Source organism: Mytilinidion resinicola (genome assembly GCF_010093595.1).
Source record: "Mytilinidion resinicola strain CBS 304.34 unplaced genomic scaffold BDZ99scaffold_19, whole genome shotgun sequence".
NCBI classification, from domain to species: Eukaryota; Fungi; Ascomycota; class Dothideomycetes; order Mytilinidiales; family Mytilinidiaceae; genus Mytilinidion; species Mytilinidion resinicola.
Genome location: NW_022985455.1, coordinates 1 through 20,042, shown reverse-complemented (window position 1 = coordinate 20,042; position 20,042 = coordinate 1). Strand labels below are relative to the sequence as shown.

The 20,042-nt window shown below is 52.5% G+C and overlaps 9 protein-coding genes across 9 annotated transcripts in view; 6 read left to right on the top strand and 3 right to left on the bottom strand.

Moving 5' to 3' along the window:
- BDZ99DRAFT_540592 (uncharacterized protein) overlaps positions 1-1,007 on the top strand; it is a 1,288-nt gene extending 281 nt beyond the window's left edge. Inside the window, exon 1 of the mRNA XM_033726716.1 lies at positions 1-1,007. This exon is cut by the window's left edge and continues 281 nt beyond it. Coding sequence (XP_033571985.1) covers positions 1-843 — 843 coding nt within the window. The 3' untranslated portion in view covers positions 844-1,007.
- A 603-nt stretch (positions 1,008-1,610) lies between these two features.
- BDZ99DRAFT_480448 (uncharacterized protein) lies at positions 1,611-2,768 on the bottom strand (the record flags this gene model as incomplete). Its single annotated transcript, XM_033722336.1, has 1 exon — positions 1,611-2,768. One exon carries the CDS (start codon positions 2,766-2,768, stop codon positions 1,611-1,613), a length of 1,158 nt encoding a protein of 385 aa, XP_033571984.1.
- Positions 2,769-3,535: 767 nt separating this feature from the next.
- Positions 3,536-5,367, bottom strand: BDZ99DRAFT_501914 (uncharacterized protein; the record flags this gene model as incomplete). Its single annotated transcript, XM_033723853.1, has 2 exons — positions 3,536-3,892; positions 3,940-5,367. The coding sequence occupies 2 exons, from the start codon at positions 5,365-5,367 to the stop codon at positions 3,851-3,853; spliced, it is 1,470 nt and encodes a 489-aa protein (XP_033571983.1). The 3' UTR covers positions 3,536-3,850.
- A 1,599-nt stretch (positions 5,368-6,966) lies between these two features.
- Positions 6,967-7,660, top strand: BDZ99DRAFT_111527 (uncharacterized protein). The gene has a single exon (XM_033712413.1). The coding sequence runs from the start codon at positions 7,202-7,204 to the stop codon at positions 7,619-7,621; it is 420 nt and encodes a 139-aa protein (XP_033571982.1). The 5' UTR covers positions 6,967-7,201; the 3' UTR covers positions 7,622-7,660.
- Positions 7,661-8,177: 517 nt separating this feature from the next.
- BDZ99DRAFT_396291 (glutaminase A) lies at positions 8,178-10,927 on the top strand (the record flags this gene model as incomplete). The annotated part of the gene is made up of 5 exons (XM_033715982.1): positions 8,178-8,357; positions 8,459-8,553; positions 8,604-10,024; positions 10,074-10,204; positions 10,253-10,927. 5 exons carry the CDS (start codon positions 8,178-8,180, stop codon positions 10,925-10,927), a joined length of 2,502 nt encoding a protein of 833 aa, XP_033571981.1.
- Positions 10,928-13,085: 2,158 nt separating this feature from the next.
- Positions 13,086-13,852, top strand: BDZ99DRAFT_466695 (uncharacterized protein). The gene has a single exon (XM_033720844.1). It carries the CDS (start codon positions 13,103-13,105, stop codon positions 13,625-13,627), a length of 525 nt encoding a protein of 174 aa, XP_033571980.1. The 5' UTR covers positions 13,086-13,102; the 3' UTR covers positions 13,628-13,852.
- Positions 13,853-15,036: 1,184 nt separating this feature from the next.
- Positions 15,037-17,257, top strand: BDZ99DRAFT_574645 (ubiquitin-domain-containing protein; the record flags this gene model as incomplete). Its single annotated transcript, XM_033728399.1, has 8 exons — positions 15,037-15,272; positions 15,334-15,478; positions 15,561-15,795; positions 15,843-15,877; positions 15,928-16,255; positions 16,307-16,341; positions 16,389-16,800; positions 16,863-17,257. The coding sequence occupies 8 exons, from the start codon at positions 15,037-15,039 to the stop codon at positions 16,958-16,960; spliced, it is 1,524 nt and encodes a 507-aa protein (XP_033571979.1). The 3' UTR covers positions 16,961-17,257.
- A 41-nt stretch (positions 17,258-17,298) lies between these two features.
- On the bottom strand, positions 17,299-18,675 carry BDZ99DRAFT_574644 (uncharacterized protein). The gene is made up of 4 exons (XM_033728398.1): positions 18,361-18,675; positions 18,214-18,301; positions 17,944-18,129; positions 17,299-17,859 (listed from the first exon to the last, which is right to left on the bottom strand). The coding sequence occupies exons 1-4, from the start codon at positions 18,513-18,515 to the stop codon at positions 17,569-17,571; spliced, it is 720 nt and encodes a 239-aa protein (XP_033571978.1). The 5' UTR covers positions 18,516-18,675; the 3' UTR covers positions 17,299-17,568.
- A 603-nt stretch (positions 18,676-19,278) lies between these two features.
- Positions 19,279-20,042, top strand: BDZ99DRAFT_466693 (uncharacterized protein; the record flags this gene model as incomplete). The annotated part of the gene is made up of 1 exon (XM_033720843.1): positions 19,279-20,042. A coding segment is annotated over one exon (764 nt), but the record flags the coding sequence as incomplete, so codon positions are not given.

Genomic DNA, 20,042 nt, shown 5'->3' with positions numbered 1-20,042 from the left:
CCCCCCCTCCGCCATCAATACCGCTCCCTCCTCCGCCGCGCCCACTACCGCACCCTCTGCGCCCTCGAACTTGACCACCGACTTCCGGAAAAAACCCTCGCCTGCAGCGCCTGCCTCGCCACCCACCCCGCTCCCGCTTTCTCGCTCAGCGAGCAGCGGAAGCCGCCGCAGCGCCGCCAGTGCGCCGGCAGCATGCGTGTGTTCCGCCCCTGCGTGCACAAGGCGGTGACGTTTGCGGCGCTGGAGGCGGGCGGGGGCGAGGGTTTGGGGTGTGCGGTTCCGCATGGGGTGGTGCGCGGGAGGGAGGCGGGGGAGGTGGGGAGGCGCTGGGTGGGAGGGGAGGGCGGGAGGCATCGGGTGGGCGGGGAGTTGGTGGTGAGTTGGGCGGGTGTGCTTATGCGGGTGCCGCCGGGGAGGGGGGTGGGGAGGGAGGAGGTGGTGGAGAGGTTGGGGAGAGTGGGGGAGGGGGGTTGTCCGCATTTGAGGGGAGGGGACGGGACGGGACGGGACGGGACGGGGATGGGAGGGTGGTATGAGAGGTGGATGGGGGGAAGGAGGCCACATGGGAAGTGGTTTCAGGGGTGGAGGAGGGGGCAGTTTGGGCTGGCGGGGAGGTGTGGGGAGGAGGGGTGTCAGACGTCTTTCTGGGTTGAGCGAAAGAGGTATGCGGATTTTAAGGAGGGCGAGGAGGAGGTGACGGAGATTGTGTTGAGGGTTGAGAGGAATCTGGGGCCGTTGAGGGATGCGGCGGATCCGAGGTGGGTTGCGCAGACGGTGGAGCCGGGGGAAATCGAGATGGCGAAGGTTAGATATAGGCCGCTTGAGGATGATGGGTCGCACTAGGGAGGAGGCTTTCAACATGATTTTGTCGAATGGTTGGGTTGCTACTTAGGAGTAATGTTACCGTCTAGAGCGCGTTCATGGGTGGGAACGAAATCATGAGCATTCGAAAGCTGGTCTAGTTCTAGTTCTTGATACTAGAATATATCTTACGTTTTCGAGACTACCTTGAAGTACCTCATGCAGTGGCTAGTGAGTGTATGATACCTCGTCATCGCTGTGTGTATACCGTTCTTCCACTGCTTGCAGTTCGTAAATGTTTTCTCAGCAACTAGAGCGACCGCGGGGATATCCAATCGGTGTACATACATCTGGTGCCTGCTGCCTCAGGTGGCCTAGAAAGTATTCTGAATGTTCAAGACGATGTACTTCAGGGTTCTCAAAATGTAACGAAGGACTTCAGGAAGTGGGAGGCAAGTGTACATAGTAAAGTGATCATCTCTCTAATCCGGGTTGCATGCCGACAGGTGTAATGTACATACAAGTGAATTCAAACCCTTAGCCAGCTACTTACAGGTAGCAAACAACTACCCAGAGGCACCAAAAAACACCCAGAGGCATCAACCAACTACCCAGAGGTCATGAAATGCCTCGGAAATACTCCCCAGACTAGAAACTCACTCACTAAGCCAACCTCGGCTATCGTGCACACGCTGTCTCTTCATATTAACCAAACAGTCACTGTCCCACTCCCACATCATCTCGGTTCCCAGTTTTCGTGTTCTGTCAGAGTCTCGTATGCGTTAGCCATACGAATTTATGTGAACAACCTATTTCGGCGGTCCAAAATATGTCTCGCCTACCTTGACCTCTCTGGAAGGGACGCCCTTTCCGACGGAGGCAGGTGGCGAAAGTCCGATCTCCTTGAGGGGATTACCTTCGGTCCAGTCCCACGAGGTGGTGTCGTGCTCGGCTTTCTCATGCTCCAGCTCCACCTTCCACTCATCGACCTTCGAGATGCTATCCTCGTTCTCTGTCACCATCTCCATGCGCTCATCCTCCTTCTTCATGAAAAACTCGAGTTGTCTAAGCTGGCCCTCTTGTACCACTTGAGCCTTCAGGTTGGGGACCTTCTCCAGATATAACTCCACGGCCTCCCAGTCCCCGTGGTGGCCGGCTACCCAGTGGAAGCACATTTGCTGGATCGCGTGGGACGTCAAGTCCGCATGATTTTTTCGATTTTTCCATAGCAGGGAAAGTGTGTACGCGTCGAGTACATCATGAGACATGCGTTGCTTGATCCGATTCAAGATAGTAACTACGCTAGTCCGAACCTTCATATTGCGCGCCGTCTCGTAGACGCGATAGAGGTCGAGGATTGTGATTCCACGCTTCTTGCGCGGGAAGGCAGAGAGACACAAGATTCCGCCGGCAGCGGCGCAGTCTTTCATCCATTTGAGAATGACTTTGAGTGCGAAACTGGTGTTGGAGGTGGTGGAGATGATATATTGGTCTGGAGCAGCACCTACCAGAGTCGGAGGAGAGCTGAAGGCGGTTTCTGCGGCTATGGAAAGGCGCGTGAGAAGCCGGAGATGGATCTTGTCAATGAGTTCTCTACCCGTGGCGGTGTTGTGGTAGACTTCGACTTCTGGGCCTTGCAGACAGTCTTCAAGCCGGGTGGCTGATGCCGTCGGCGCAATAGAGTTGGCAATAATTGTAGCCTCTACGCCGTTGAATGCAGGCCCACTCTCTTTCTCAATGTTTTGTGACATTTTGGAAGCCGTGTCGTTGACTAGCGTAGTCTCGTCGCCGTCCTGCGCGGTTTCGAGCGGAGGTGTTGCGTTCTGGTTGGCGGCCGCGGCCGCTGCAGCTGCAGCTCTGGCTCTTGTAGCCTTCTTCTTCTGTTTCAAATTGCCAGTCTTGGTCTTCTTAGAGCGTTGCGGTTCGCCGTTGGTGGTGCCGTACGGAGGAACTTTAGATTGCTCCATTGTTTGTTTGAGTGAACGAATTGTTGTGTGTTGTCTATTCGTCGCATTAGCATAAGGGTGAAGCCAATGCGTCACGGCGCCTTATGGTGTACAGTAGTAACTCCTCTGAGGCTTATCAGTGTTATTGGAGTGAATGTTGTGGATTCATGCGAGGAAGCGAGCTCGGGGTGGTGAGAAGATGGATAGATGGTGGGCGCGTTGCGGAAACAACAACACGACTGCAGGGCAACGGCAGCCTGCGCACTGGCCAAGAACGCTCGACAGCTTTCTTGGGACGAAAAGATGGGACAGGAACGGTCCGTAGACTTGCCAAGACTTCCGTTTGCTGTCTACGGCATGCCGTTTGGTCGACAAAAGTTTCCGCACTCACCACATAACACCATGTCATTCTTGCGTCACGCTCTTCTACCACCTCTAGCAATTTGGAAATAGAGCCAGATGTTTCAAAAGCTTGCTAGCATTGTCTCGCACCTCTGTCTACGATATCTCTAGGAGTGACATGGTGAAGTGACCAATCGGATGAAAGCAGGGGAAAATCAATCTATATCTTACCGTGATAACACGTCCATCTTGTGGCATGCCACTTCGATAGGACTGCAGCATATTGGGCTTGCCAGAAGGCCTATACGAGGCTTGATGGTGCAATTTCCATCACCTGCAGTACCCTGAGGCGAGTTATTTGCTAGGCTCTAAGCAGTGCCAAGCAAACCATGTAGGAACTTTCTCGTAGAATTTTACCTTTCGACAATTCAGATGTGGGGGAGTAGGTGTATATGCACTTAATTGTAAGACTATCTGATGCTCATATTGTTACCCTGAGTTGATCGTTACTGGGCAAGCCAGCTCATCATCGCTTTTGTACCGCATCTCGGGAAACCAGCCAGGCTTCTAGAACGTCAAATCCCACCGCAAAAGACTCCAATGGAGTTTCCAAGTTCTGAGCCAAAGCAGGCCGACCATGTCGCCGGAAAAGCCAGAGCCAAAGACAAAAGCAGAATTGGGGATGATGTTTGAAGAAGGGGAAAAGTCAGAAGTCTCAGAGGATGTCGCCTGACCGCCGCCTACCCGCCGCTTCATCATCATTAGATAACCAAACCGGTGCGCGTCATCTCTCCTGGCTTAGCCTATGTGACATTAGCTTGTTGTTTAATGCACTATAGTGGAGACTTACCTCACGAGAAGACGTAGTAATGCCTTCACCGTTGCGGTACACCTCGACAGCGCGGCGGCGTGGGCGGCGGTGCTCTACAACAGCGATGTTCGGGTTGTTGTAGTTTGCTGGAATCTGTCCGACGGGCTTGAGAGGCGCTCGAGAACTAGGCGCACGTCCACGACGGAAGTGATTGGGGGTCGACTTGTTGAGGGCTGCTCCTTTGTCAGGTGCGTCACCAGCTTCGCCATCGGTATTCTTGGGGGCTTTGCGAGGATCAGGCGTTGAGAGACCAATCTTCGGAAGGGCTACTTGAGGAGTAGCGATTGCATTCTCCTGACTCTGCGTAGCTGCTGGTGCGAGGCCCTTCGCTTTGGGTTTGGTGCGCTTTGCTCGACGGCGTCGGGATACAGTAGCGTCCACAACCGCGTCGGCTTTTGGGGCCGGCCCAGTAACAAAGTCTGAAGGTTCTTGTTGCGTCTTGTCGTTCTTGTGGATATTGATGTTCTGCTGGGGACCACTCTGGCGCTTTAGCGAGACGACGTCGATCCGAACCTGATTTGGCCTGCCACGGCGTTGAGGACGGCCGTTGTGTTGGCGGACCAGACTGAACTTGAGCTGAGCGATGGCAACATCTAAAGCCTTGCCGAACTCGGGGTCCTTGCTCGCCAGCGCAAGGTAAGCGGAGAAATCGTAGCAAACGGGTCGGAAGAACAGTCTAGCGATGGCCTGGACAGCGCTTTCGGCTACGGCTGGAGTGTAAGCCAGGATGACCGACAGCTGTTCGATAGTTGGAATGACGGACTTCAGCTTCCACTCCAGTCGAGCACACGTTTTCTCCCTTAGGGAGTGATACTCCAGGAAGACGCAGTGGTAGTAGAGCGTAATCAGATCGGGAAGTCGTAGGTCTTCGAACTTGAGAGCGTTCTTGGCGTTGCTGTTCTGTTCTCCGGCCAGCATCCAGCGATAAATGAAGAGAAGCACGTTCTTGTCGCCACAAGGGATGAAAAGTCGCGAGGAGTGGTCAGACGCCAGAGCCTGCTTCAAATAATGGGAGTAGTGGGAAAGGACCTTGACGTAGGCTGCTTCGATGGCAATATACTGGTTCCCCGGATCGCCCACCACGACGCTGACCTTCCGACCTGTCTTAAGCTTGGAGAATTCCAGTGGGGAAAGCACAGCCTCATCGTGCGCCGAGGGTTTGCTCTGCTGAGGGGAGTCCGCCTGTTTCGTGGCGTCTGCCTTGAAATCGGTCGCCTTGGCAGGCTGTGATAGCATCGGCGCAGACTCTGCAGCCTTAGGTGCTCCCATTGGAGCTGGGGCCGCGGACGTGGAGCTGGCAACATTCTTGGATGAGGCCTTGGCCTTCGGCTTGCGGCGGGCAGACTTGTTGACTGGCACCGGTGAAGGGCCGTCAACTTGACGGAGTGTAGTAGCAACAAGAGTCATGGTGCTGGGGGGGTGGATAGAGTGGTCGAATTGGATAGCGGATAGCAGGGTAGGCGAGAAACCTTGAAAGTGAGCTTAGCCTGGTTCTCGGTGGGAAGAGGTTGAAAAGTGTCGGAGAAGGAGTGTCCAAGAAGTTGTGATAGCTGGTGGAGGTGGTGATGTGAAAAGCCGGCGGAGGTGGTGGTGTGGAAAGAGAGAGGAGTAGTTATATGAGGAGAAGAGAATTTATAGGAAGCAAGTGAGGAATGCGTGAGAAGACCAAAGGTTCCAGTCTTGGAGGCAACGGTGAATGTCGAGTGAGGCTGTTATCAGATTGAGGTCGCTTAGGGCGGATTGAAGCAACACCTGCAAGACGAGCAAACAGTCTGAGGCTTTGGTTTGCGTAGAGCACGCGGATATTTGCAGAGGACTGACGTCGGCGTTCGTTCCGCTGTAGGTTGACTGTTGGGCTGCCTGTGTGTTGAGGTTTACGGCGTAATTTAAGTAATGACGTCTCGATCCGGTAAGCGCGAGCCGACCACTTCACTTCATCAACGCGGCCTCGACGCGTAGAGGAGCTCGGAACTCCCCCTCCCACCTTCTCCACTAACTCATTGACACTCTTGACTGACAGGCTTTGGCCTCTGTGCAAGCCATCTGCGGCGGTCTTGACGATGCCGAGCTATCGCAGCATCAACCTCGAGCTGCGCTCGCAGTATGAGATCAAGATCATTCCCGAATATGCTCCGCCCAAGCAGCCGTCCCCGGAAGCCCCAAAGCCTCGTTCGCATATGCACGAGACCAAGGCGCCTGAGGAGCCAAGTTCGATCTGCGATGTCTACATTCCTACGTACCCATCCTCTCAATTCTGGATCGCCTACTCCATCGCTCCGCCAATCCCACCAGCTGTTGCCTGCTTCCTCTTCAAGATGTACATCGATGGTGCGCACGTAGTCTCTTGGGGCTGCGGGAAGGAAGACGATTGGAAGGGAAAGACTATGTTCGGCCTGTACGAACGACCTCAAGACGAGTGTGGAAGAAAGAGGGTAGAGAAGCGGGCAATCTTCTTCGCGGGCAAGGATGACAAGGGAAAAGAGGTCCACTGGGGCGACCCCACAGCATTCATGGAAGTGAAGGTGCACAGAGCGAAAGGACGGAGGCGTATTGCGAGGCAAATCAAGGAATTCGGGAAAAGCTTCCATGGAGGCCACAAGCAAGGAACTGAGTACGCGAGCAACTTATCAAGGGCGCACAAAGGAGCTATTATAGGACTGCAGCTGACGAAAAAAACAGGCTCGTGAACGCCGGGGTGGCAATGAAAAACGAGCCTAAGCGCTTCTACGAATTTGCACTCATTGATCCGGTGGATCAGCCATTCGCCACGTTCAAGTACCACTATCGGACAATGGGTATGTCTACATGCCGAATGCCTCGTCACAGATCTAGGGAACACATTTCTGCGGCTGCCTGAAGGTCTTCGACGCGTTTTAGAAATCTTGACGAGCCAGGAGCTCATCAGTTCTAAAGCTCAGTTATTTCGCTGGGCCATTTCAGACAGTGGTACAGCGTCTATGACTCAAAAGACAGCATACTTACAGATTTCCGAAAATACCTTGACGCGCCGCAGTCAGCCGCAGAAGAGTGTACACAGACCTATGACGAGGCACGTATTCTTGTTGCATCAATCTGACAACGTGTAGATCAACTGCAGGAGCTCGGCCTACGTAGACTGGACGGTGGCTCGGCCGCTGGAGCTTCGGATAAAGCTTCGAAAGAAACCCTCCATGGCTGGGAGGACACGAGCGACGCTAAGACGGACAACAAGCATGACGCCTCGGGATTAAGTAGACATGCCATGCCTACGCAGGCTTCACTTCGTCCTCTGCCCCCATTGCCTACGAAGTTGCCGCCGCCCGCACGCCAGAGCGAGGTGAAGACACCAAAACACTTCCATAGGCTATCAATACCACCATCACTGAAGCTATCGCCGTCACACGCAACCTTCCCGAGGAGAGCGCCCCAAAAGCTCGCCGCTAGCAGCTCGCTGTCGACCTTGAGGGAGCAGCCGTCGGTCGACGAATGGATTCAGAAGACGCCAAGCCCGGTCAAGTCCATCAGAAACACCATCAGCTCGCCAACACCAGAGGGCAGGAAGCGAGGTAATTCTATTGCCGCGCTGAGGGAAGTCGTATCGAAGGCATTGAGGCGTCGCGGGGGGTCGGACTCGCCGGAGTCTGTCGATTCACCGCTGCTCGCTACGACTGAGCGATGCTAGATGGCACAAGGTACGTTGAGTGCTGCGATTTCCTTGATGGCGATTGTTCAAGCGGCTGGGAATAGGCACATGGTGTGCTCAAGGTCCTGTACCACACTTCTTTGATGCAGAAAATGGTAGACGGGCATCCGTCGAGGTTCTCATGTGATTGAATTGGCTCCAAGAATGTGCAGTCGAGGTCATGACTACTTGCCAACAGGTCTTCGGCCAAGCAAAGATGCAAGGACGATGCGCCCAGGTGTCGAATAGGGCAACATTGGGGTGGAGGAGGGATGGAAAGCAGCCGGCGTCACGCGCAGGCGGAGAAATGTACTGCCAAGGGATGAGGCAAGGCACAGGCGCGCGATTGGGTGCAGCGCTTCCCCGCAAGCTGCATGCTTCGTCAAGCTCCCAGGCCAGCTGACAGCTCTCCCAGCCCTCCTCCCTCGGCCTTTATTGACTTATACCTACCCCATGAACGCGATACCCTCTTCTTTGTGCTAGATTGCATCCTCCTTTGCATTGCATTGCGCTGCCCGCATTGTGCCCGCTCCCCACCCAACCACCCGCCATCACGATGCGCTCCTTCGGCGTCATCGCCACGGCCTCGACAGCGCTTCTGGCAGGCGTTGCTCAGGCTGCCCTCACTCCGCCCGTTCTTCCACTGATTGTCCGCAATCCGTATCTCAGCACATGGCTGGGTAATGCTAGGGAGGAGCCGTGGAAGAAATGGCCAATGTTCTGGACTGGTTCCGAGGTCAGCATCACCCACTCCTTCAACCTGCGTCGGGTTAGCTTTGGAAGCCTCCATTGAGCTTCGATTGTGCGTGGACACTGACGCTAACTCATCTCAACTAGGTCGGGTTTGCGATTCTAGCTTCCACTCCTGACACCAATACCGTGTTCCCGCTGCTTGGTCGGCCACAGGACTCGCTGAGCGAGAGGGCTAAAGAGTAGGTGGATCGTCGAGTTTACGGACGACCGAAGCTAACTTTCAGTTCAGCTATAACATTTCATATCCCAAGTATAAAGGTGCTACCTACGACGCGTCCGTGACCAACCTGTCCTACGCAATTCCGGCCCCCTCTAGAGGCGCCGATGACCTCCACCTGACCCTGTCCTTCCTGTCTCCGGTGACACCATCCTCGACACTACGGCAATCCCTTCCTGCTTCATACCTGAATATATATGTAGATGGCGATTTTGACATTGACGTTTATGTTGACGTCAACGGCCAATGGGTCAGTGGCAATCGAGGGAACAAGATCGAGTGGAAGCTTCACAGACCCGAGCCAGTCGGAGGCGCAGAGCCCCTCAAGACTTGGATCGTGAAGCGCCAAATTGAACAAGAGCTGACCGAATGGAGCGACCAGGCAGAGTGGGGGCAGCTTCACTTCTCCGCACCCACTGGTGTACGCCATGAGTCTGGTACTTCGGCGGTTCTGCGTCAGCGCTTCTCACGGACTGGAACCTTACAAAATGACAATGATGGCTCCTTCCGAGGCATCATGGACGAAGAGCCTGTATTTGCGTTCTCCAAGTCGTTCAGACTCGGAAATATTTCCAGCCTTGGCAAGAGCAAGACCTCGGACAGCGTCATGTTCACCATCGCTCACATCCAGGACCCAATCGTCCAATATGCCTCCGCACGAGGCTTGACGTATATGAGGCCATTATGGAAGTCTTGGTTCATTCACGACGAGGAAATGATCCGCTATCACTATGGCGATTTTGCGAATGCTGATGCCTTGGCACGGAACTACTCTGACCAGCTTAGGGTCGACGCCTACGAGTCTGGCTCGGAGAATTATGTCGACATCGTGGCTTTGTCTGCTCGCCAAACTATGGGCGCGACAAGTTTTGGAGGAACACCGGAAGCTCCACTCCTCTTCTTGAAGGAGATATCTTCTAATGGAAACTCGCAAACCGTTGATGTCATATTCCCGGCCTGGCCATTTTTCCTCTACACGAATCCGCGTTGGGGCGCATACCTTTTGCAACCACTGATCGAGCACCAGCTGAGCGGGCAGTACCCCAACAACTACTCGATGCACGATCTTGGCTACCATTTCCCGAACCTGACAGGCCATGCTGATGGAAGGGACGAGTACATGCCCGTGGAAGAATGCGGAGACATGTTAATCATGGGCCTCTCTCTGGTCAACTCCTTGAGCTACAACACTGATGCCGAGTCTCAGTCAATCTGGTCGACCGTTGGAAACACGAACTACCATGCGACATCGGAAAGCGCCTTTGCTCTTACTTCCTTGGGCATGCATGACGGCATCTCAGATATTGACGACACCTGGGGCGGGGGTACCAAGGGCGTCAAGCAAGCGCAAAAGTGGCTGAGGGAGAGCTATCCTCTCTGGAAGAAGTGGACTGGATATCTGGTTGAATACAGTCTAGAACCACACAATCAGCGTGAGCGCAAACCCATTCACTCCTAAAGATCGATCTGACAGACTTTTAGTTTGCACGGACGACTTCGCTGGCTGGCTAGCGCTGCAGACCAACCTTGCCCTCAAGGGAATCGTTGGTATCAAAGCGATGAGCGAGCTTGCGAATGTATTAGACTACAAAGACGATAAGAATGAATACCAAGTGAGCAACTCTTTCAAGCCATGGTTCGATGAAGGCTAACAGATTCAGAACATCTCCGAGACTTACATCGAGAAATGGCAAGAGTTTGGCATGTCGCGTGACGGCTCTCACGCCAAACTAGCATATGACTGGTATGGCAGTTGGACAACGCTCTACAGTCTCTACGCCGACGCTGTCCTATGTTTCCATCCATCAATCACGAATGAGATTTTAGTTTCCGAGGAGTCATCCGATGAGCCGGACTTCCACGCAGCTGGAAACCTCCAACACCCGTTGCCACTCGAAAAGGCCGCCAAGAACAGGAAAGGTGACCCACAGCACCCCATCAAACCTCCACCGGAGCGTAAGCCGATCACAAAGAATTTCATCCCAGACCACATCTACAAGGTCCAGTCCAAGTGGTACGCGGCTGTGATGCAGAAGTATGGGCTGCCGCTTGATTCTCGGCACTTGTACACCAAGTCCGATTGGGAGTTTGAGGCCGCTGCCGTGGCATCAAAGTCGGTCCGGTCCGATATCCTGGATCGTGTCGCCAATTGGCTCAACGAAACCGTCACGGACCGCCCTTTTACTGATCTGTATAACACTGAGGGCAATGGCGGGTTCCCCGGCCCGAACTTCTTTGCCAGACCTGTCATTGGTGGGCATTTCGCATTCTTGACCCTCGAGAGAGCGTGTGGTGGGACCGCCGCGAAGGCTTTTGAATTCGAGAACGAGGAGTAAAGAGGGGCTACGTGTTATGAGACACTTCAAGGAATGTATGCGCTCTGGTGATCATGTTTGGAGGGCCTGCTGCATTGAAATCGCGATGTAAGATCTTGATCTTGCTTTCAACCGCGTGCATTGGAGAAGAACGGGTGGTATATATGGTTTCCAATTTTCGTAGTACTAAATAAATGAGTAGGCATATCAAATAGCCCATTGCAGGATCATAAAATCCAGAACGAGCCAAGGTATTCGGATTATTCACAGTAGATTGTAGATTAGCATAGTGTTGATAGGCCCTGACTGACGCCGACGTTAAAGGAATGTCTTAACTCGAACATACGCCCTTCATTTCCTTTGTTTTGGGGCAAACACCACATTGTTAAGTGCCCACCTTAGACTTCGTTTTGATATTGATTAGACTAATAATATCGCCAGCTCTCAGACTTCGTGTGCCTGAAAGAGGTGCTGTATTGAGAATACGACGAAGATGCTGATGATAGCCTGTTTATCGCTGTGCCTTCGACCAACGCCGATGTGCAGAAGAAGGCTAAGTTGCTCATTGCGCAAAGAAAGTAGGTTTGTGGGGAGGTACGGACTGAGACGGAAGGAAGATACTAGGCGCGGAGGGGGGGCTCAATGTTTTTTGGACCGACTACGACGATTGAACGCCACGTCAATCTGAACGCCGCAGAGGTATCCCCGGTGCTAGTGAGGCAGGCAGAATTTGAGACCCAGCATGTTCTCGCTGTTTCCTACATGCTTCTGTTTCCTTGTGTTGATGCCTTGGAATACTTTTAGGTAAGTCCCCAAAAGAGAATAGTCATTCACTTGAAAATAAGCCTAGTCATGTGATCAGTTTTCGCTTGTTAGATCCAATGTTAGCCCGAACAACTTCGCGTCTTCTTACACGCCAGGGACACGCTGCGACACCCTCGTCACCTTAGCCATTGCCGTCGCCATTAACATCACATTGTGCAGCCTCAAGAGAATCTTTGCGCATCAAGGCTAACGACCGTAAAGCTAGTATTTATACCCCAAAGCGGGACCGGTTCATTGCACGCTACATTTCAAAATGACACTCCTTTGATTATTGGCCTACGTTACTATTACGTCCTACTAGCTCTTGCTTGTAGCGCAAAGTGGAACACGGCTTTGTTGGTACTTGATTCACCTATATGGGCTGCAGGTATCGTACATGAAGTCGATGGAGACTCCTTTACTGACTCATCAGCGACTGAAGTGTTGCCCGATTACAGAAAGGCGATTCACGTCTAAGTACCGGCATTTCCTACACAAGTCCGTGTTCAGCTTTCTAGAACTTTCCTGTTCCATTTCTCTTCCTTAATACGTCCCGCACCCTCCACCTAAGACCAGCTACCGCGTCACTCAAGCCCTACCGATACCCGAAACCCAGAATAGGCAGTATTACAGAGACTGCCGTAATGGATGACGATGGCTTGCGCATCATTCAAAGCGTGCTGGCGAGTATTGGACTGGATACCGGTCCACCACCAGATAGTCCAATGGATACCCACGGTGTCCAAGACGGTCGCAAGAGGAAGTGGGACCCCGTGAGGCAAGCTCTAATAAAGTGCTAGTAATGCCGCCGACCAGCGCGTGGTGGATATGCACTATCTAGACCAGGACTCCCGCAGTGCACTTCTGGAGGGACCATTAGTCCAAATCAGAGTCCACATTCCAGCGCAGGCAACAGTATTCTCAACAATCGACGACATACCAAAGCGTCTCCTCATGGCCATGTCTGGCACCGCACAAGAAGCTTTTCGTCACAATCCCGAATCCTTGCAGCTCTCCCTCAGCCGAGCGGACGCATCTCCAAAAGCTGTACGGTGGGTTTGCGCTTGGCTAATCAACAACTGCTTGCGATATAAGGCATGCAAGTTCGACTACCGCCAGGGTTGGGACTCTGATGTCAGCGTTTACCAGGTAACGAACACACTTCAGATCAAGGGTTCAATCACTCCCGCCCGTCTTTGGCTGCAGTCGCAAATATCGGCTGGGTGGCTGTCATACGATCAAGTGACGTTTCTGCTCACCGCGATTACCCCTAATGACCCTGTGTTCAAACACTTGGCACACAAGTATGCCTAGCTGAGGTACAACCAGCTCATTCCCGACCCCGAGAAGTTCTCCCGATACCTTCCAACGTTTCCGGCGTTTGAGAAGGCGATGGATCAGATCAACGAGGAAATGTTTAACGAGCGTGTGCTTCACACAATGCAAATTGCGAGGGAGCGCGCGGACTGCCGGCGGGCTTATCGCCGAGCGCAGAAACTCCTTCAGGCGCAGAATTTCAACACTCCGAGCGGTCGTGGAACGGGAATGTCACGAAAGGACTCGCAAGTTCGAGAAGAAGAGACATCTCCTAATACTAGCTCTGATAATAACTTGACGCTGGGTACGCATGTTCCAAAAGGACCAGGAGCTGCGCAAATTCGAGAACAAGAATCATCTACTACGGGCAACGCCGGCAGCGAGCGGGCTTTGGGTACGCAAGTTCAAAAAGGTTCGGGGAATGTGCAATCTTCACGACAAGAAACGTCTCCGACTAGTCGCTCTGATCGCCGCAAGCGCGCCATGAACAAGTATCTTCTACAACGCTCGAAAAAGGAAGAGACGGTACACTCAGAAAAGCGGGTCGCTGATACGAAACTTGAGCCCGGATTCAAGATACTGAGGATCGCGAACACTTGAGAAGTATCGCCCCAACGGTGACGAAGCGGCTCTGCGTGCCACAAGATGAGAAGAGGAATTATGTGGGAGGTGGCACAGTGAGTACTGGAAAAGAGAGAAAGACATGATCTGTTGTTTTGATGTAAGATTAGGGGGGGGTAAATTGGACATGACGAGCACTTCGAAACTGGGTAATGGGAATAAAAAAGGATGATGTACAGCAGAATAATGGGTGAAGCAAGGTGGTATGTTATTACATTGTCTTCAAAAATGAATAAAACAGGTACCTCTGGCGACGCATCCTTCAGTTTCGTAATAGGCAAGCTTGATTTGCTGCTTGTAAGTGAAAATGACCCGAAGCTCCGTGGAATTCCCCTAGTGGCTCGAGGACTTTCAATTTGCACTGTCGCGTACAGTGCTTGGTCATAAGTTTGAGCACCCGGATATACCACCGCACGGGTTCCACTCTTGACCACTCGACATCACCGTAAGGAGTAGCCCAGCTGGTATGTATCTAGCCAGTCAAAAGGTTGCCTAATACCTACTGCATTGTTATCGGCATTGTGTTCGGAGTTCTGAAAGCCCATAGGGGTACCCCATACAGCGGCAAGAGAGAGTGCAACTGCCCAAACTTTTATTGCAGGACTGCACAGTCCTAGATCATAAGTTGAGCACACGAGAATAACACTGCACGGATTCCACTCTTGCTCGGTCGATACCACTACGAGGAGTAGCCCAGCTAGGAGGTATACGGTTGGGTAAAAGGTAGTCTAATTTCCATTGTATCGACATTCATATCGTATTTGGAGTTTGGCAAGCCTATAGGTGTACCCCAAGCAACGGCAAGAGAGTGCCCAGACTTATGCTGCAGGACTGTATACGAGAGGATTCGTCGAATGCTGGCAGCTGGCGTAGGAAGGGCAAAGGATCAGTGAGGAAAGCATGAGTTGTATTGAGGTGCTAATGAGTGGCTATATAGTGAAGAGAGACCAGGGGTTGCAGGCAGCAACGGTGACAAAACAACAGGTGAACCCTGTCCAGCTGAGAAGTGAACCCTGTACAGCTGAGACGCGTAGACAGACGTGCGTAGGAGCATTCTAACTGGCTGCCAAAGATTCCATCATGCGCTGTCGAAATGTGACCTAAGAATGGCTGATGGAGCTGGTGACCACGAAATGGAGGGCGTATGGCGGTTATGGTTGGAATGTTCTCCATGTTTTAATCGTGGAGCTCCCATGATGCAGGACTGCACGGCGAGCAGCTATTAATGTCGGCGTCGAAGAGTTCTTCTGGATGGCATCTTTCAGTGGAGGCGACACCGCGCCTTCCGCTTTTCTTACAATCTTGTAACAACCTCACTTCAACACCACCAACCCTCTCTCTTTTCTTCCGTCACCACCTCCCTGCAGCGCTTGAGCCCAGCCGCCATCATGGATTGCGAGATCAAGAACGACGCCGTAGTTCTCAACGAGGACCTCGAGATCTCGTTCCGACGCACCATCCGCGTGCTCGACAACAAGCAGACCTCAAACCTTCCGCCGGACCTTGGAGCGTTCCCACTATATCCGGTCTCCAAATATGCGAAGACCCTGCCGGCCGACATGACTAGCAAAGGCGGGGTGTTCCTGCCGATGTATCATAAGTCCAAGCACGCTGCCCAGATAGCGTTGGGTTGTAGCTGAAAGAATTATAGAACGAGAGGCGATGTGGGTCAACTTCAACGCCAGAACTCCTTTCGCAATCAAGATCTATGTCGGTGGTATCAACGCAATCTCTGGAGAGCCCGCTCTCGAAAACATGGCTACCAAACTTCGCCGGGCAACGATGATGTCGAACAAGCAAGGCCGCCATCTATTGCAAGACTACATTGTGGTACCGGATCAACATTGGCTTGATGGTATTGCAACTTCTGCTGGAAATGTCAAACAATTGATGGCTATGCCTCATGGAGCAGGCTACTCAGTTGAAGCTCAGGCAGTTCGAGGTTACACCCAGCAAGGAGGCCATGAAATACCTGCAGAGAAAGCACTGGCAGGGCTTGATTACAGTTCGGACGCCCCACGGCGAGTCTCTGACGTTCGACGTCGCTTCCTCTGATACCATGCTGTCCTTGAAGAAGTTGATCAAGTCCGGCAAATCCATTGCGACGGAAGACCAGCGCCTGACTTACGGTGGGAAGAGCCTTGATGGTGCGCAAATATCATTCGTGCAATGCTCCAAGCTAATCTTGACGTAGACGCAAAGTGTTTTGAGGACTATCGAATTGAAAAGGTCAGTCTGCCGATATGTGCTCGAGACGCCTTCTGATTATCTGGCTCTAGGGCAATTCAATCGCCCTGTCCTTCGTAGGAAAAACTAAAGAAGCCTTTCACCAGGCACAACAGGATGAATGGAAGGCGGCTAGGGAAGCACGTGAGCTAGCACATGCTCTAAGGAGAGCTGCGCTGCTGAAGAAGCGTGATCGCGAAGAGATGGAATCCTCCGGAAGCTGGAGCGGCACGGTCGTCGTTAAGACCAAGGCTGGAAAGCAAATCCAGCTGGAATTTGACTACGCAGACACGATCGACGATATCAAGACCAGAATAGAATATAAGGAAGGCATTCCTCCGGACCAGCAGAGATTGGTCTTCAAGGGAAGGCAAATGGATGGTTAGTAAAATGCCCAATGAAACGTTCTTGGCTAAATAACCCGATCTATAGATGGTAAAACTATGTCAGACTATGGCGTGGCCACTGTAAGTGCAGACGATTTCAATGGAAGAATCACTCTGATTTACTATAGGGCGATACGATTCACATTTTTCTCCGACTCAGAGGTGGCGGGGGCGACCCTCTTGCTGAGCAAGCTGATAGCGCTCAGATGGGACTAGCTGCTGGCGGTCAGATCAAACAAGTCATCAAACGAGACGACTACGATCCCTCTAAGTGGATTCCTGCGTTGACAACTGTGTTCAACATTCAGATCCTCAATACGAATACCTTCCGATCCGTCACCGGCGTTTCTGCCCCACCCACGCCAATTACGATGGAGACTTACGTCAAGCACGGTCTGCCCTTCTTTTCACTGGATGAATCCCCCTCCAGCGTTGCACGAGAGTTCAACCCTGTCAAATCTGTCGCTGAGATTGATGAGAAGGAGACAGACTTGCATCCACAGACCCTTGTCAACATCCTGCCTAGCGCCACAATCACGGGTATGATATACATTGGCGAATGTCCTACTGCCTACAAGAACCAAGACTAACACTCGTGACAGAAGTTGAGATAGGTCTCACCAATCCGAACGGTCCAATGATTACCTTCCGCACGCGCAAGGATCTGGAGGCAGATGGTTACAACGTGGTCAAATTCTGATGGACGTCGCTGATAGGGTTGAGTCACAGTGGCAGCTAGATTATACTGCATCTTCAGGTAGTTCACTTCAACTCTAGTAGTCTCTTGGTGGCTAAGTCACTGCGATGGCTCTAAGCTGGCAGTTTCTTTTCTACACTTCTTCACATGTTTCATCCTTGCGACTTCTCTTCATTTCGATCAGGATGAAATTGAGAACCTAGCAGTGAAAAAGGCCTTTACCTATTGGTTTTCTAGTTCTGAAAGCTCAGGCAAGCTGCCGCTTAGTTCTCACTCAGATCGAAATGAAAACACTTGGACAAATCAGTCTTTGACAGCTTATGAGCTTGATTTCAATTCTTGTATCGAATGAATAAACGCTGACCATGAAAATCAGCCATGCTCTCCATCGGCTGCCCGAGCACGCAGGCACTGGCTGCTGATACCCACCCTAGACACTAGTAGCGCCCCTAACTTCGCATGATGTCCAACCCATACTCCATGATAATATTCTGTCTTCAAGCCCTAAGCTCCGCCGTCGCTCATACCAGACGCCTGTAGGGCATCGTATTCAACGCCAGCTTTGAAGTGTCCGCTGTTATTTTTCCTCTGCCGGTGACCTGCTTTCCCCTTCATATAAGTTCCAAGAACGTGATTATCCGATTCTGCGCATCATTGAGATAGTGTGCCGTCCCCGCGGCTAGTATACCTTCCCTCTGCTCCACAATCCACGCTCTGATCCTATCGAGCTTCCAATTCCCAAGCCCCCCGCGGGCGTCCGCGAATACAGCGGCACAGACACCACGGGCAAAAGTTGAGCCGTCACTCGTAGCGCAGCCGTCCGCGGACTCAGCAGCGGAGGCACCTGTAGCATACCCGGGAGAACATCGTCGCCGCGCGCCTTCGCCGTCATGAAGTCGTACCTGATCTCGAGATTAGTCTTTAGCTCTGGCTGCGTCTCGAGGTACTTCTGCATCTTGTCGACATCCATCACCGTGTCCACAAACCCAAATTGCAAGATTGTCGCCCATCGGCTGCACGAACCGAAGCGCTTCGTTCGATATTATTGCGTTCTCCCAGATCCCCTCGACCTCCTCGACCGTGATCGCACGGCTCTTGAGTGCGTCGAGGATCATGTCGGCCATCTGGCACGCTTCGCTCGTCATGCCGAAGAGCCACAGCGCTTGGTGGATCTGGATGCACTGGGTGAGGGAGGCGGGCGCGTGGAAGATGATAGTCGCAGCGCTAAGGCAGCTCTCCCAGAGCTAGCAGAGGACCGCATCGATGCCGTAGATGTGCTGGACCGTGGGTGGGATGAGGATGCGGTCGTTGCGGATGAAGGTCGAGGCGGTGGGTGAAAGGGCTCTGAGCATTATGATAGGCACGTGCGTTAGTGGGCACGCGCCGTTGAATTCCATGATCACATAGGCGTAGGGTGGTGCTGTGAGGACGGTTTGGCGGATGGGGGAGGAGTAGTCGCGCGATAAGGATACGGTTCTCCGGGGTGCGTGTGGCTGTCGCCGTTGCGGTTTGTTGCTGCGATGTCATGGCGATGGAGCGTTTGATGCTTCGGCACCATGGCGATTTGGAGACGCTGAAGCCATTTGATGCTAAAGGTAATGGTTTTGAGAGTCGGAAAAAGACTGTTAACTGAGCAAATCGGAGTTTCTGGCTCATATCATGGCAGGTGAAAGTTCGGGAAAGCAGCGGTGTACTGACACGTGGTATGAAATAAGTTCCTATCGCGTAACAAGATGGAGAAGAGATTGGACGTGTTGTGATTGCTTTCAATAATGATGTTGTTAAGAAGAGATGGAGAGAGAGTCTAGAGGAGATGAAGCTACTTACTACCGTGCCTACCATGCCCGCCGTTCGTAGGTAGCCCTCGCCGCTCTTTCCCGACCAATTCGGTCACTGCTGAGATGGTGCATTTGGCAGCCAGTTAGAATGCTCCTACGCACGTCTGTCTACGCGTCTCAGCTGTACAGGGTTCACTTCTCAGCTGGACAGGGTTCACCTGTTGTTTTGTCACCGTTGCTGCCTGCAACCCCTGGTCTCTCTTCACTATATAGCCACTCATTAGCACCTCAATACAACTCATGCTTTCCTCACTGATCCTTTGCCCTTCCTACGCCAGCTGCCAGTTATGAGCCCGGCCTAACGCTACAATCCATCGTTGTATTCTCCTCCTACATCACCTGGCTAGGAAGTCACGTGCCTCGCTACGTTGCCCCTATCAGCTGCTGCACGCGCTATCTGCCGTACACGCGCTATTTGCTGCAACAAGCATCCACAAAAGCATTATCAGTATATTAGTTACCGTTCTTTCGAACCTGACTAGTATGGATTCATCAAACATCAAGCTGCTATCCACAACAAAAGTCATCCTGGCATCAGGACCAGACTGGAAATTGTGGATAAATCAGATCAAAACACACGCCGAAAGCTTACGTGTCTGGCAGTATATCGACCCTGATGCTACCACTCGTCTTCCTGCAAAGGCCGCACCTATTGAGCCTACTATTCGAATGGCCATGACAAATGCTAGCGCCACGGGAAACGAACCGGACATCACTGAGCTCAGCGATGAGCAATACAAGAAGTACGACAGGCTGGTCAAGAAGTACGCCATGGAGGAAAAGGCCTACGAAAAGCACGTAACGGCCCTGTTCTCTGTGCAAACGCGAATCAGCGAATCTGTAGTAGTAGCCCTGCAGCACTACTACGTAGGCAAGCCCGTATCCGAATGGCTAGCTATCCTCAAAGCAGCCATAGCACCATCAGACCAGAACAGCAAGCTACGAATTGCCGCCAACTACAACCGGCTACTATCGCCACCAAGAAACCAGAACGTTGACATTTGGATGGCCAACTTCCTCCTAGCATACAATGCTGCGAAGGAAGAGAACCTACCTGATGTTGCAGGCGATCGAGCAGTGCACAACTTCCTGCACGTGATCTCAACACTACAACCCGAATTTACGACGTACTGGAAACAAAAGGTGCAGAATGCACTAGTCAAAGGCAAACCGCTGCCAACCGTCGAACAGCTGCACGGTGCCCTACGGAACGATCGCGACCAGAACGCTATTCAGCAAGGAAAAGC